This window comes from Barbus barbus (genome assembly GCF_936440315.1).
Source record: "Barbus barbus genome assembly, chromosome: 35".
In the NCBI taxonomy this organism is placed as follows: Eukaryota; Metazoa; Chordata; class Actinopteri; order Cypriniformes; family Cyprinidae; genus Barbus; species Barbus barbus.
Window position 1 is genome coordinate 17,731,061 of NC_136763.1, and position 17,818 is coordinate 17,748,878.

A 17,818-nucleotide genomic window follows, 5' to 3' on the forward strand; every position below is an offset into this window, starting at 1 on the left:
TTAAGATGTTTATGATTTAGAATGTATGTAAAACTGACATCTGAAAGACGTCTGCCAGACGTTTGTAGACAGCAGATGCTTTCCAGATCAAGAGATCTTTAACAGACATCTTGCAGACATACGTGTGCTACAATTATTATGAACTATAAAATTATAATAGCCTATTTGAAACATTTTGTTAACTGATGCTAACTGGCTAGCTAAATAGCTACCTGATGCCAACTTGAGGTAATTTTTAAATATAAAATCCAAATATTTTTATTCAACCAACAAGTTAGAATCCATTTGATGGAAAAACAAAGGATTTGATGTTCAGAACAGAATAAATACAGTAATAACCCATTGCCCCCTGGGGGCGTTTTACCCCACAGACTATAAGCTAGATGCAGCTTTTTTGGGTTTGCATCGAATGTTCTTCGACTTTTATATATAATATATTTGTTTATGAATTGTTTATGAATAAAGATCGGTCTTTTGAAAGCAGTTATTTTGAGTTAGATTCCAAATGTTCTCCTCCTACTCAAATTTGACATTGAGGGGTGCATACAACATATTTGCCCATTTGCCCAACTATAGTTGCCGCACATTCAAATACAATTTTCAAGAAAAAAAAAAAAGCCAAAATAAATGCAGAACATGTTCACATAAGACACTTTTAACACAACTAAAACTTTGTGCACAAATGGGTTAAAGCCATTTTTTTCTAACCTGTACTGCAGTACTTTGAATTAATGTCACAGGTTTTTCATAACTAAGATTGCAATCTGATTTTTCTAATGCAACTACAGATAGCTACAAAAAAAGCACAGAGACCGAACTTCTAAATGGGCTCATAACACAAACAACTATAGCATGCAGACAAAAATTGTCAAAAGTTAAAACCTCTGCATTGTACCTTTGGTTGAATTGCTCCAACGGTTACCTTCAGAATAATGGGAAAGAGTCAGCAGGTTGACACATGAGGCCCCGGCCCCAGAACCAAAAACAGTAATGCGTAAAGGGTCACCCCCAAAGAAAGCAATGTTTTCACTTGTCCAGCGCAGGGCCTGGATTTGATCAAGAAGTCCATAGTTTCCCTTGGCTGCCTGGTCTCCTGTGCTCAAAAAACCTGCAGACAGAAGAAAGAATCAAATGACTGTTTGTGTGCATTGCAGTCCAATTTTAAAACCATAACAATGATTGAAAGCTATTGAAATATTCAATAGCAAACTGCAGATGAAAGTACATCAGAGAAAGTGACAAATTTCTGAAATGAGGGGAAACATTCTCCTCCCTCGCTCCATTTTTAACATCCATGAAATAGATGTTCACCTAAGGAGAGCTTATGTAAACAAGTTTTTAACAGTTGTTTATGTTTTGGATCTCACGGCTGGCCTCTCCTCCTCGGTAGACAACACAGAGTCTGTATCTTTTGGTTGAATGCAGACTATTTTAGTAGGCCTACTATTATAAAAAAAAAAAAAAAAAAAAAAAATGAAATGAACCAAACATATAGAGTAAACTTAAGAAGTTCTTCAGCACTGTTCCAAAACATAGAGAACACGTTATGTGGACTGCATTGTAAGGCATTATAAGAATGACTTTATATGGTCAAATTCTAAGTCTGCATCACATGTATTCTTTGTAGGCAATCCTGTGACAAGTGAAAAAAATCCATCTAAGATGGAGTATAAAGTGAGATGGACACATTCAAAACAAGATTAGAAAAATAGTTTGATTTGATTTGAAATGCCCCTGATAGCACATCTCGGAGACGTCTATTTGATGTCTGCATTTACATCTGCAAGACATATTTTTTAGGGTGTTTGCTCATCTGCAATATGTCTATAGGACGTTTCCTTTTAGATGTCAAATAGACGTCTATTAGATGTCTTTAAGATGTTTATGATTTAGAATGTATGTAAAACTGACATCTGAAAGACATCTGCCAGATGTTTGTAGACAGCAGATGCTTTCCAGATCAAAAGATCTTTAACAGACATCTTGCAGACGTACGTGTGCTATCTGGGGCATTTCAAATCAAATCAAACTATTTTTCTAATCTTGTTTTGAATGTGTCCATCTCACTTTATACTCCATCTTAGATGGATTTTTTTCACTTGTCACAGGATTGCCTACTTTGCAAAGAATACATGTGTACAACAAACTACTGAAATCAGTAGCGTTAAATATGTGCTTAATGTGAGGAACGCTATTAGTGTGACAAACAGAGAACATTGTTACATGTAAAAACTTTCAAATCATGTCAGTTTATTTTCGCGTTAGCTTAGCAACATGCTAACAGCTAAATACTGAAATCAGTGTCAAGTAAAGACTCTTATGTGCTTCATGAGGAATTTGTTTTGAAACAGAGCCTTTATTATTCTATGTTAACAGGTAACATAAATCAACATTAACCCTGCATGCTTTAAAAAAAAAAGTTTGCTTTGGTTTGCTCTTCTTTGGTTTGGCCACTGGAGCATGCAGCTGTTGTTTTACCCCCTGACTACCACTTAAGAGGCACTCAAATTAACAACAAAGTTTGTGGCGATATATAACAAGTGTCAGTGAAAAAACTGTGATTACAAAGAAGTAACCCAGTGGTGCGTTTTAATGGAAAACTAGTCAGTAAATACTTGACTACAGTAGCATATCCTGGGAATATACATCCTGGGGGTGCTTGTGGAATAATGATTGTGTACATGTTCAGTGAATAGACGACCATTTGGGTTTAGTAATTGCCCTCATAGTCCCAGAACACATGAAAAATAAAAAAAGCAACACAACAAGTGCTTTACAGTAAGCTCATTTACAGATTCCGACAACAAGAAACAAAAGACCCTGAAATCACTTCGGTTCTGTACACAAAGCGCACACACAAATAAAATCTGACCCTGCTTCCGCTCCTTTCCTTTTGTTAATTGAGTTCTTTATTGGATTTAATTAATCTAGTTGTGTTGCTACATCAAGAAGTTGATCTCCTGGAAGTGGCCGTCGAATACACGTATGCATTTAATTGATTCCATTTAGCCAAGGCAGTGTGCAGAGCAAATCAAAAAAGACCAGGCACAGACTCGAAAATGATTAGCAATCAAATGGTAGGCTGTCAGGTGCTCGTGCCTGCAGCGCAGAGCTGTGAGCACATTTGGCTGTTAACACAGGCAGGCAGCGCCCTGCTTTCCATCCAGCAGAGAGGGGCAATCCAATCACAAGGGAACAAAAGGGCCTCCCTCTGCTCAGACAGTGAATAGCCTGGGCTAGTGAATGGAAACGTATTTGGTACAATGTGGAGAAAACAGAGTCACAACAATGCGCTTTAATGAGACAGGCAATAATTGTGGATCTTTAGCACAGTAGTCAAGGAGAGGATTTGCTGCGTAAGCGGCATTGGCTCATTTCTATGAAAGTGAGGGTCAGCGGGACACTGTCCAAGGCACTTCGGATGACAACAATGATAGCACACGTACATCTGCAAGATGTCTGTTAAAGATCTCTTGATCTGGAAAGCATCTGCTGTCTACAAACGTCTGGCAGATGTCTTTCAGATGTCAGTTTTACATACATTCTAAATCATAAACATCTTAAAGAGATCTAATAGACGTCTATTTGACATCTAAAAGGAAACGTCCTATAGACATATTGCAGATGAGCAAACACCCTAAATAATATGTTTTGCAGATGTAAATGCAGATATCAAATAGACGTCTCGGAGATGTACGTGAGCTATCAGGGAAGGGATGCACATTTCATCAAATTTCATCTTCGGCGCTCATCTTTTAAAACACCAATAACACTGTAAATGTAATCTTTAGCCAATCTCAAAATGAATATCCATTTTTCATACTGCATACTGTACATTCACTTGTACCATTTAAAAAGACGTAAAAGTTTTAGCTTTTATTGTTCTATTTTACACTTGTTTAAAAAAAAAGGAATTTTTATATCATCCATCCTCTCAAAATACAAGATTTCTGATGTATGACCTCAGAGTACCTTCCTCAGATGATTATTAAATTTAAACTGCAAAAGTTAAGCTTAACCCATAAATACAAACATTTCATTGCAAGCTATTCCTGTACAAGGTTACCAAGACTCAAGTACAGAGACTTGAATGTTGTCAGACTAAGACAACAAAACTGACCTTTGTGAGGTGTAATCCACTTGCTGTATCATAACAGATATCAGGAAATTGGGATACTGTCAAATAACATCTACAAAACTTAAATTATACTAGTAAAAAGCGGGTCGTTTGTATGGATCGACCTCTTCAGATCTACAAGTTTTCCATACACGTCAAGGCTCCCATTTCTGTAACCTGAAGCCCTACTACAGTGCAAGTCGTATTGGGAACGATCCAAACAGATAAATAAAAATGGAATCAGATTGCAATCGTTTGGCCCCCAAAGTGAAATTCACAACTAATGAAAAAGCCACAGAGAGGCTTAGTTCCAAGTGCCATGTACTTAAATCAATTCCTTTTGGAACCCAAGCAAATGGTTTGAGATGTTAAATTAATCTCGGTTTTGGCTGGAGAGGGCCGGAAAAGATACAAAAGAACGGGACCAACAAAAGAAAAGAAGAAAAATTGGATCCCCAAAGCAAAGCGAGAAGTGACAGAAAGGCAGCAGCAGGTTCAGTCTCAGAGATGTTGCATTAGAACATTTACCAGTTCGGTCTCCTTCCAAAAAAGAAATGTCGCAGCCAGACCGTTGGAGCTTTATTTGTCTGTTCTGTCTCTACTCACCCAGCAGTAAGACAAATTGGCCCTCCTGTTGTATTTGTGTCCCTAAAAATATTTACAGTGTGACAACACCTTCGTACTTTCAGTTCCCATCACAGAATTATCATCCATTTCAGGGACTTCAAGACAAAAAGCAGAAGCCATCTGTTCCCATACCACAGGCTGGCACCTGAGAAGTTTCAAAACTGCAAGAGGCGACATGGTGAACTGCCAGAAGTGGGTTTGATAAGGTTACAATCACTAAAATGATGGCAAGACCGAGTCACTGCCTCAAGTGGAAATGAGCTGTACTGCATGCTGATAATTAAGGAATACAGTGACCACAGATGGTATGAATTACTGGCTCTGAGCATTGTCTCCGTCAAAGGAGATTAATACACTAGAGGTTGGCAGAGGCTAACGACAGGATCCACTACAGGATCCCGACTGAATTTGACTTGACAGACCTATTCCTGTCTTCGCTGCTTAGATATGCAGAACCCAGAACCTAAAAACTGCTGCTCCAGGCAAAACAGACAGAATTTTATTCAAACATTTTTTTTTCTTAGGGATATTACATTAAAGTGACCCACTTCCTTCTAGAAAAAAAAATATCCATCTCCTTTTATTTCCCTCCTCTCCAAGGAGTATGTATCAGTGACATGCTGAATGCCTTTCATGCGGATATTAAACTAAAAAAAAAAAAAAAATGGCTGTAGAGTTTGCAATATTACTATCGACAAAATGCAGTACAAACAAATGCTACAACAGGGTAATCTTCCCAGTGTATATATAGGTAATGAAAGTTAAATGTACATTTATTTAATGGAACGGATTACAGTATTACATCTAGAGACTGGATGTTGCATTATTTAGCATATATTACAGCTGTCGGATTCTTATCAGGTTAACATCCTTGTCAAATCCCATTTCAGTGGACTGAGCAAATGAAATTACCTCTAGGTAAGGCCTACAGTTTGCTGACTTGGATGAACATGCTGCAATAGCTGTTCAATGCATATTTTAGTCACATAAACATAACCTAACATATTTAAAAAAAAAAAAAACATACCAAAGCATAACAGAACAAACCATAACAAAGGCAAAACATGTAACAAACATAACCCAGACATAACAAACCCAGAAGTAGCACATAAACAAAATAACAAAACATAACCCTGACGTAGCACACAACCTCACATAAAGTAACATTTCAAAATAAATCAATAAATCAAACATATTGTAACATAATCCAGGTGTAGATCACAATCTAGCGTAAAGTAACAACATAACATAGCATAACATGTCATAATGTAATAACCCAGACATAACAGTCTGGTTAAAGTAACATACCATAATAGAGCATAATACAACACAAACATAACATAACATAACCTAATAACATGACATGACATAACCCGAGACATAACCTAGACATAAGGCACAATGTAATAATGTACTCAAGGTTTAGCACATAAAGTAATGTAAAGTAACATGCTGTAATACAACATAACAAAACCCAAACGTAGATATAGCACATAACATAATCCAGGCACAGCATGCAACATAACATTACATAACGCAAACATAACATAATCCAGACATAGCACAACAACCTTACATAATAACATTTTAAAAAAATATAACACAACATATAACATAACATAACATAGGCAAGTGGAGCCTATGGTCTGATGTGGAAATGCCGTTTTAGGGATCAGTAATGTGTTAATTACATTATGTGCTTGCTGAGTAGCATGGGGAGCTTAATGAAGGCTAATGTAAATACTTGCTCTTCACTTATTCCACCTCGCTAACTTTGCTGAAGCGATGCACAGCATCTTCTGACAGGGCCAAACAACTGCTGTGAATCTCCAGCAAACACCACAAACAGCAGTCAACCTGCAGTCCATATGGTTTGAGCTGCTGGTGACAGATTTATTTCATGTATACATATGGCTTTGAATATATAACCTCATAAATTATACGTTTTCAAAATAAAATCTTTACAAGTGAAGATTTTTTTATTTATTTAAAAACAGTTCGGGTTTAGGAGGCATTAAACAACCCTCATGCAGGCAGAGAGAATGATAATACAAATTCTGGGGCTTTTTATTAGGATTTTAAAGTTTCTAGTACAGTTATGAGCCAGTGTTGCCTGGTGCTTAAGCCTTGTTGAACCCCCCGCAATAGTGGACACCTCTCTTCAATAGCAAGACAAAAAATTAGAGCTTGTTTGAATTAAATTATAGAAGAAAAACAATTAGAGTTTAATGACAGTCCCACAAGCACACAACATGTGTTTCAACTGTTACATTATCCGCCAAGCCATTGTTTACCCTTTTCAGTCACTGGAAGGCTTTGATGAGGTTGTGATGTGCTACTGCATCTCTGACTATTCTCCTCAGCAAGAGACTAGAGCACTCTTTTATTAGCAGTGAAGATGATGCTAATGATAACTGTTGAAAATTTTGCATAATTAAAACAATATACAGGTGCATCTCAATAAATTAGAATGTCGTGAAAAAGTTCATTTTTTCAAAAAGTGAAACTTTCATATATTTTAGATTCATTGCATGTAATGTAAAACATTTCAAAAGTTTTTTGTTTTAATTTTGATGATTAGAGCTTACAGCTCATGAAAGTCAAAAATCAGTATCTCAAAACATTAGAATATTTACATTTGAGTTTCAATTAATGACCATCTCTACAGTATACATTCCTGGTATCTCTTGTTCTTTGAAACCACAATAATGGAGAAGACTGCTGACTTGGCAATGATCCAGAAGACGAACATTGATGCCATCCACAAAGAGTGTAAGTCACAGAGGGTCATTACTGAAAGGGGTGGCTGTTCACAGAGTGCTGTATCAAAGCATATTAAATGCAAAGTTGACTGGAAGGAAGAATTTGTGTAGGAAAAGGTGCACAAGCAACATGTATGACTGCAAGCTTGAGAATACTGTCAAGCAAAGCCGATTCAAACACTTGTGAGAGTTTCACAAGGAGTGGACCGAAGCCGAGTGGACAAGGAGTCAGTGCATCAAGAGTCACCACGCTCAGACGTCTTCAGGAAAAGGGCTACCAAGCCACTTCTGAACCAGAGACAACGTCAGAAGCGTCTTACCTGGGCTGTGGAGAAAAAGAACTAGACTGTTGCTCAGTAGTCCAAAGTCCTCTTTTCAGATGAAAGTAAATTTTGCATTTAATTTTGAAATCAAGGTCCCAGAGTCTGGAGGAAGAGTGGAGAGGCACAGAATCCATGTTGCTTGAAGTCCAGTGTGACGTTTCCACAGTCAGTGATGATTTTGGCTGCCATGTCATCTGCTGGTGTTGGTCCACTGTGTTTTTTAAAGTCCACAGTCAACGCAGCCATCTACCAGGAAATTTTAGAGCACGTCATGCTTCCTCGTGCTGACAAGCTTCGTGGAGATGCTGATTTCATTTTCCAGCAGGACTTGGCACCTGCCCACACTGCCAAAAGTACCAAAAGCTGGTTCAATGACCATGGTGTTACTGTGATACGGCCGTCTAGTCCCGTTGAGCGCCGTGGACCTAGAGGTAGACGAAGCCACTGGAGAAGTCACTGTCCCTCGCACCCCGGACCTCAGAGGGGAGCGCATGCGGCCGCCGGACTCCGCCCCTTACCTGGACCCTTCCTTTCAGAACACTGCCCTGTTGTATATTTATATATATACACACACACACACATTCATTGGACTGTGGATATGCATGCTGTTATGACCATGTTTTGGTTTTTGTATGAAAAAAAGACTCTTCAGACATTCTGGTGTTTTCCACTGAAAATAATTAAATAAATTAGCATGCAAAACTGAGTAAATAATAACGGAATTTTAATTTCCTTTAATATAATCCATTTTTATTGTTATTTTGAATCTGAATATAATTTAAATGCCTGACAGGTGGCAAAACAAAATAGCTCTGTACGTACTGCAGAGCACAATCTCCAAGTTCAAACATCAACAGGAAGCAATAATTGTTCTTAAAATACTGCCATGCAACATACATGAAAGCACCAAACTGCAGCACAGCTTTCTTTGAAATGTGCTTCTTGGTAGTTGCATTGCTTCAAAACCTGATCTGAATTGTTAACCAGCTCCCTTTCCATAGAAAAGAACAACATTTGCATACAGATAACAGCCTTCTGTGATTTAACATACACACACACACACACTCACTCACACTCCGAGCAGGATAGGGAAAGAGAGTGAGTGTGAGAGGGAGAATAAAACCTTTTCATAAGAAGTGGGAATCTAAAGATAACCCTCCATATTTTTCCCTCTTGCTCCTCTCTAGTGAACATCCTGGAAATATTCCTCTCCTGTGACGTGTGTGAGAGCAAGAGAGTGTAGCGGAGTGCCGTCTTCCAGGTTCTGGTGACCCTATCGCTACAAAAATCACTGAAACAGAAAGTACTCTTATCTAACAGAGTATATCCAGATATTACAGACGTTATGTTGATAATGACACAAGGCTTTTCCGGAGACCGAGGGGAACACAGGCCTCCCCCATTCATCGAGACTTACTCTCAATTAAATCATTCAATTAAGTCCCCTTGAAATCAAAATGAACGTTTTTTGGGTGTTAGTATCAATATGTTAGTCTTAAGGTTATCTATAAGGCAGTGTGCTATAATATTCGCATTTAGAAGATATTTGCATTCAAAGCTTGCAGTTCGTCATTTCCGCCAAAACGGATCAACAATTTTTTTGACGTCACATCGTATTTCAGCTTATCATCAAATCTTCTGACCAATCAAATGCTCTCTAGAATCCGAAGTGCCCACCCCCTACACTATAAATAGACGAAGCCATGGCTGAGATCGGTCAGCTGTTCACAGTGTAGCATTTCCTGCACAGTGAATGGCACGTAGTGCACAATGTAGGCGATAGGGAACGATTCAGACAGTGTAAATATGCTTTTGATTGGGACAAATGAGGTCTGGTTTTATGTTGTGTCATGCGAACCGCGGCAGCACGCACTGTCTGATCCGGACTTTGGCTCAGGTCCAGAGACGCGATCGCACGGAGCGAATCTTATGCGCGAGTCGGCATATTAAATACTTTTAAAGGGGTTATCGGATGCAAAATTCACTTTCCACGTTGTTTTAAACGCGTGTTGGAAGTGTGTGTCCTATAATTATAAAAATCCACCCAGTGTTTCTTTTTAAAATCCCTATTCTAAAATCCCCTTTCTCAAATCAGGCTGTTCTGAGAGCCCCGTCAGAATGACATAGTTCTGTACAGGCCCCTCCCACGATATTTGATTGACAAGACCGTCTTACCTTAGACCTGCCCTGAGTGAGCTGAGAGCTGTCAACTCCGGTGCAGGGGAAGACAAGATTAAGCGACTGAGGGGTTTTGTTGTTGGATATAATAATGAATATAGCCGCTGAATATCTGAGCCGCTGAAGGTGCAATGTTACTTTTGCTTTGAAGTGAATGTGCCGATCCCCAATCTGCCTAAATGCATCTATGTTCATGCAAATCATTCGTGATCCAGCCTCTCCAACAGAAGTGAGTATAAGGTTTTTTTTTTTATGAATCTTTGCAAATCACCTTTCCTAATAATGTGCTAGTTTCGCGGCTAAAGTAAACTGTACTGCTCATCACCCCACAGAAGAGAGGGGCAGGGTCAGCAGAGCTCATTAGCATTTAAAGGGACATGGACTAAAAAACAGCTTGCTTAAAACAGAGCTGATTTTGACAAGGTAATAAGGTGTTTCTTACTCTTCCATTGAGAAATTTTATCTAAAGTATGTTATAAACTAATTTAATTAAAGATATGACCCGAAAGAATCATATCAACTTGTGCAAAATAGGCATCTGATGACCCCTTTAAAACTACCCAGCCTTAGCATGATTATGGCTATGGTTATCAAATTAGACTATGATTAGACTATGGCTGTCAAATGCGGCTTTACCGAGCTCAAGTACGGCTCTGGCCCGAGCAGATATAAACAAAACGCTATTGGCTATTTTAAAAAGGGGGCGGGGCTGCTCGATATGTCCCGCCCTGTCTTCCTGTTTCAGTTGAATTTACGTCACCACATAGAATGTTTCATTGGAGAGTCTACAGCATCTATACATTTAAAAAAGTAACAAAAATAAATGAAAGCATGAGAAAAGTTTTCACACCACATATCAAAACAAAATAAGTTGAAATATGTTAAGTTTTAATTCAAATCTCCCCTGGGGACATAAAAGTGGCCGTAGCTGAAGAAACACCCATACATGACCTCAGAAACCTGCATGGAACCTGGAGGCAAGGTCTCACTAATGAGGCCAGTGGAAGGAGGGAATGATGTGGAGACGAGGCCCATTGCCTGCTCCCTCCTGTAACAAAAACACACAGCTTTGAAAATGTCATCTCGCTTGTGCAGTGGTGACAGTGCCGTCTGCAGTCAAGTGGCCCATTGCTGAGCTAGACACCATATGTTTGAAAAACTGAATTTGTGATGATCATTATCTGTCAACACAACAAATCAGTTCACTTCAGGAAAAACAAAACCTTACAGCAGTGACTTAGAAGTTAGAGAACTGTGCTTCGATACATTGCGCAGGGGCGCTCATGAAATAGTTTGAGGCTGGCTTGCATCTAGTGTCCAAAATGAACAAACAAACACAAGCACAAACTGGCTTTTCCGACAATTTTGGACAAAAAAAATAATAATAATGGGAAGGAAATTACAAGGACTCTTCATGTTTTTGCAGTTACAGGTGCTGTTCAATTGAGAGGTAGAGGCTAATATGAATATGATGTAAACGTGTGACACAGTGGTCTGTATTGCTTATAAATATACAAGAGAAAAATAATAATCCTGCAATTTTAGAACAAAAATTATTTGTTTTTAAATGTACTTGCCATCCTCACTTCTTCTCCAAGTTTTTCATGTATCCTCTTTGAGCAATCAATCAATAAATGAATCAAACATGAATTCAAGGGTTAGTTCACCCAAAAATGAAAATTCTGTCTTTATTTATTTATCCTTGTTTTTTTTTTGCTGACTATAAAAGAAGATATTATAAAGAATGTGGGAAACCAAACAGTTCCTGGTTCCCATTGACTGATTTGACCCTCATACTATGAATGTCAATGGGGACCCGCAACTATTCGGTTAACAACATTCTTCAAAATATCTTCTTTTATGTTCTTAAAAAATTAATTCATTCAGGTTTGTAAAAACTTGAAGGTGAATAAATAAAAGCATTTTTGGGTGAACAAATCTTTAAACATAACTTCTTCATATCATTTGTAATTACCAACAATCAGAAATGTTTAGTTTTGAGTCAAACAAACCAAAGCTTTCTGTCCTGAAAGAGGTGTTGTAGAACCCAAAACTCCTCTCCTCACTTTTAGCTGTAAACCTCAAGTTATTTATGACTTGATCATTTTGCCAGACTGCAGTGAAACCAAACAGAACAAGCTTTGATCTCAGACTACACTGGCATTATTTTTCATAATAACAGGACAATCAGCTGTCCAGAGAGCCTGTCTGCATCCTAAAGTTTAAGGTCTCTGCAGAACAAGAAGTGAAAAAACAAACAAACACTACAGTAAGAAACAAAGCAAGGGTTGTCAAGGCTTCACTATGGTGGTTCTGGAAGGCAAAATAGTAAAACACCTGCAAATTAAGAAAACAACTTTGTCAATTTTACAACACGTGCTGCAAATGCTCACAACACAACTAAATAAGGAAACGCACTGCAAATAAAATTCTTTATTTGGTTGTGTTGTGAGCATTTGCAGCACCTGCTGTCAAATTGATGATGTTTTCTTGATTTGCTGGTGCTTTTTCTATTTGCATGTGTTTTCTGAAGTGGCAGCGCGTTGAGCTTTCTCAACCACCGTACAAAACACAATGTTACTAGCAAAACAAACAAAATGTGACATCATAACATTAAGCGACCTAACTTTAACAAAATTTCAAGTTGCTCTTCCAGAAGGTCTCCGGACCACCAGGGGGAGTTCAATTAAAGGACAGCTGTATTTCCAATGGAACTGAATGATCTAAGGACCTCCATAACTTTTTCACCCTCAAAACTTGCGAAAATCCCAATCGCTCAGACTGTTAGTGGATTGACAGGATTTCACCCACAAAATTGCAGTAATGAGTAATGGTAAATAGGATCACACTTTAAGGTACAATTTAGTCATTACTGAACAGGTTGATCGGGTCTGATTCTACTATTATAATAATTATTATTTCGATACTTGCAAAATAAATAATAAATTGACAAAAATATTTATTTGAGTTGCAATAATATTATGTGAGAGCCAAGTGGTTTAAGAGATTTAACTACCACAGCTACTGTATGTTGGAACATGACTGCCAGGGACAACAGCCTATTATAACGCTTAGGCTTACAAACATGCAACTACGGAAAGCAACAATCGACTAATCAGAAACAAGTATTCTAGGAAGTCACATAATAGAGTGCACCAGTTGAGTTCTGGAAGTAAAAATCTCATTTATTTTCTCCATAGGGGAACCGATTTTTTAACAATAACTTAAAAAGAGCTAATAAAGCTGTAAAGACAGACCCACTGTGAGTTACAAGGTTGTAAATTCAAAGTATACACTTCAGTTGAAGCCATCAACACACATTATTTCAACTTACTTTTAGATAATAGTATTAAAAAGTGGAATTCCTGGTGAGAAATGAAATTGATCATGATTCTGCAAAGAAATCACCAATCAGGGAACTGCGACAAGTAAATTGCGTCAAAAGTGCTCCGTCAACTTCCATGAAGCACTGTGAATGAGAGCGAGCCTCACTACACTACACTACACTACACCACCTGTAGCTCCGTTGGCACCGTTGTAGTGTGGCTGCCGTCGCATCATCCAAGTGGATGCTGCACACTGGTGGTGGTTGAGGAGAGACCCCCCCACATGATTGTAAAGCGCTTTGGGTGTACAGCAATACACAATAAAGCGCTATATAAATGCATCATTCATTCATTCATTCATTCATTCATTCATACGCTCTCAAATTACTTGGTTTGTAGTTTTTTCCTTCATTAAATGGTCTTTTTGTCAGATTTTCAAATACTTTTTGCTTAAAATCAGAGTTTGTTATTAACAAAGACTTTTTTTTTTAATTATTGTCAAATGAACGGGAAAGCTATTTCCAGAACCAAGGCCGCCAAAAAAGTGGACAGAAACTGTTGCACTCTGTAAGTCCTTGCTCTATCCTTTTCTAATTGTTATACTTTTTTTAACCTCATAGTTTGCATTAAAGTTATTAAAACAGGCATAGAATAATAAATGAGAGGACTGCATCAGCATGAAAAACAAAGCAGACCACATCTGTCTGGAGACCGTAGCGATGATATCTTATTATTTGTACACAACCACACAAGCCGTGCCAGAGCTCCAAACTTCCACCCCACTGTTTGGCAAAGCCAAGTTTGTGGAGAGGCTCCTGTCTGTCAGTTCTGTCAGATGCTTTTGGTGAAAGAGCAGAAAAACATGAGATGAGGTGTCAGAGAGGGCATGCAAGACGTTAAGGGAACAGTATTGAATGCTATCTCAGGGGCCACTGCGGTTAACCATGTTTGACAGCTGCAGCGGCTCAAGTCTGTACCTGAGTCGCTCCAGCCAATCAGAGCACCCGTGGCCGTGTCTGAACCTGCGGCCAGTGAAGCGCTGAAAAAGAGTGTAAGTGCATTCTGACACCCTCCCAGATTAAATGTCACAGTGTCACTGGGTCCTAATGTCCCACAGTCCTTCACTCATGGGATGAATATGATTATCGACCCATCACTGCTGTGCCACAGATGCCTCATTATTGTCTTTGTGGTTTTGCCCTCCTGTCTCAGGACAATCCACTACAGAGAAAGTCTTCCCTACCCCAAAGATTTGAAAAATCTTTTCAAAATCTAATTTGAAACACATTTACAAGTTCTTAGTAATGTCCTTATTGTATAGAAAAACATGCTTTTTTCAGGAAAAAAAACTATAAAAATGTAATGTGGTGTAACCATCAAGTAAAAAGTAATGACATTTTTTCAACAGTTTTTAAATATATTTTTTGAGCTATTTTTTTAATCTCATAAATGATAAATTCATGACAATCAGTAAGTAGCCTGAAGTAACCTTGCGTTATCATAGAAGTCAAAATATCTGATATTTTAAAAGACATCCTAACCTTGACACACTTCTATCTTAATGACATTATTGACAATAATGTTTGACATCTGATTTTATGCTTATGAAATATTCTTAATTTTTTTTTTATATTATAATATGATTGTGCTCAAGAAACATTATATTATTTACAATTGAAAAACTGTGACATACCAAGATTCCTTGATGAAAGAATGTTCAAAACAACAGTTTTCATTTGAAACAGAAATTTTTATAAATGTCCTTGCTGAATGAAAGTATCAATCTCTAAAGTGTTAATATTGAGAAAAAAAACAAAAAAAAAAACTGATGACAACTGCCCCCAAACCTGAACGGTAGTGTAGTTCTATACTTACAGTATTTCAATGACTGTCACATTTTCCTTTAGTATTTTTTCCCTAAGAAACTGCAAGAGAAACACCTGAGGCCCAAATGAGGAAATTGATACTTCAGTGAAACAACTGAAAACTCCATTAAATCTGATAGTCTGAAAGAAGTGCACCTCTGTGCAGTTTTCCTCTAGGTAAGAAGCACTTTGATACACAGATTTATCAACCATTATAACAATGGAAATTGTTGTTCAACAGCACCTAAGACATCTCGATTTGTAACAAAAATAAAAATCAATAAATGGGTAACAGACACGAAAAGATGACTGGTAAATGAGAAATGTCTTCTATATTGCACATCTAGAGTCATTAACGTAATGGATGTTGAATTACGACACCCATAACCGACAAAACCTCTTCACAAATGCCTTCTGTGGCTCTAACTCACTCTCTCTTCTGTCTGTCACCACACATAAGGAACAGAAACAGTTTGTCCATAGATCTGGAACTGATAAGGGCAAAATAGAAGCATATCACTGCCAAAACAAATCAACAGACGACTTATTCATGCCAAACAAGTATAATTTTTATCGTCGGGGAATACCTAAACAGTCAAAGTCACAAGTTGCCATCCGGCTGATAGAGACTGACAAGCTAACTACTTTGGTCTGTCAATCAAATGCCTCTACAAAGAGAAATGTTCTTTCAATAAACGTTTTTATTCTGATCTCACCGGCCGAGTGAACTCATCTTAAATGGCTACAAATCATCTTTCAAGCAATCCAGAGCAAAGACAAACCTGAAAACGGTCGATACTAACATATAAAGATATAAACAACACATTGACGCACTACAAAATGAGCCCACTGAAAATCGCCACCTGAAAGAACAGTCGCATAGTAAGAAACAACATCTATCAATTAAGCATGCTTTCTCCTGCCACTCTTTGAAGATGCATCACAAATTCACATTTGTGTTGCGCTTGCATCATAAATGAATCATAAGGCAGCCATTCCCATTTGATTGTATTAGTATTGCAAAAATCCTGATGGATTCTGTTGCTTCAAAGGCGCCCATCTAAAAGACTTCAGGCGGTCTTGGAAATGCACAAATCTAGCAGGCTCTTAAAAATTTAAACAGAGACCTTCTGGGACTGCCTGTCAAACCTGTCCTAAAATGTGAGATACACAAACAACTCGCATTGCAGCATATAGTAAAGGCTCGTCTCTCAGACCCTGACAACCACGGGTCTGGGCTTTATTACCTCAGACAAACATACACTCTTGCATGCATTGTATGTTTACATACACACCTGCGCACATCATACAGACGCACACACAGAACGGCACAGTTGGTCTGATCCTTATAACGCACTGAAAGAGTTCGGAGCGGAATCCATTTTTAACTCAAAAAGGCAAAACTTCACTGAAATACTATTTGACAGCTTGGGAATTCAGGGTTAGGGTTAGGACCGTTTGACATTTGATGTGTTTTAGTGTTTCATTTGTTGGACAGAGAAAATTTTGAATTCCTCTCAGTCAGAGATTTGGAATTTAATTTGAAATGACAGGAAATAAAATTTAGAGAATTGGAATTCAAAGAAATTCAGTAGTCCGTTGGTCCAAAAAGTAGGCGTATACATCAATAAAAGTTCATTACTTATTCTCCATATGTTGTATGTCTGACATGTACAGGTAATTAATCAAATCAAATTAAATAAATATTTCGAAACAATTTCAAGAATCTTGATTAGTGAAAATACTACAAGTCATGCACATTGCATCTAAATAAGGTTAATGGATTAATATAATAATTATAATCATTAAAATAAAATACATTTGTATAAATAATAATAATAATGAAGTATAACTAAAATAAAATAAAATGTTATTTTATTTTAAATAAAAAACTGAAATATTTTGTAACAATTTCAAGAAATTAGTCAAAATTATTGACTATTAGTCAAAATACCACAAGACATGCACATTGCATCTAAATGAGGCAAATGGTTTAATATAATAATAATAAATTACTAATAACTTCTAATATTTCTGCAAATACACAATATTTTGTCATGTATGTTACCTAGGACCTCAAAACCAGTCATAAATGTAAATTTTTGGAAATTGAGATTTATACATCATCTGAAAGCTGAATAAATAAGCTTTCCATTGATGCATGGTTTGTTAGGATAGGACCGAGATACAACTTCTTGAAAATCTGGAATCTGAGGGAGCAGAAAAATCTTAATATTGAGAAAATTGCCTTTAAAGTTGTCCAAATGAAGTTCTTAGCAATGCATATTACTAATCAGAAATTAAGTTTTGATATATTTAGGGTAGGAAATTTACAAAATATCTTCATGGAACATGATCTTTACTTAATATCCTTATGATATTTGGCATAAAAGAAAAATTGATAATTTTGACCCATACAATGTTGGCTATTGTCAAATATACCCATGCTACTTATGACTGGTTTTGTGGTCCAGGGTCAAATACTGAAATGATTAAATAAAATGAAATTATAAAACTGCATACATTTTCTAACATTCAAGATTTCTGATAATTAATCAAAATGTTTCTGTATATTAAAAGACATGCTCTTTTTATCTAAATAAGGCGAGTGGATTAAAAG

At 37.3% G+C, this 17,818-nt stretch overlaps 1 protein-coding gene across 1 annotated transcript in view; it reads right to left on the reverse strand.

Annotated features, from left to right (window-relative positions):
• LOC306855032 (neuroligin-1-like) overlaps positions 1 to 17,818 on the reverse strand; it is a gene marked incomplete at its 5' end in the record, with an annotated part of 138,153 nt that overhangs the window by 8,263 nt on the left and 112,072 nt on the right. Inside the window, one exon of the mRNA XM_079393418.1 lies at positions 896 to 1,108. Within this exon, the coding sequence (XP_079249544.1) occupies positions 896 to 1,108 (213 nt within the window). The remainder of the gene's footprint in view (positions 1 to 895; positions 1,109 to 17,818) is intronic.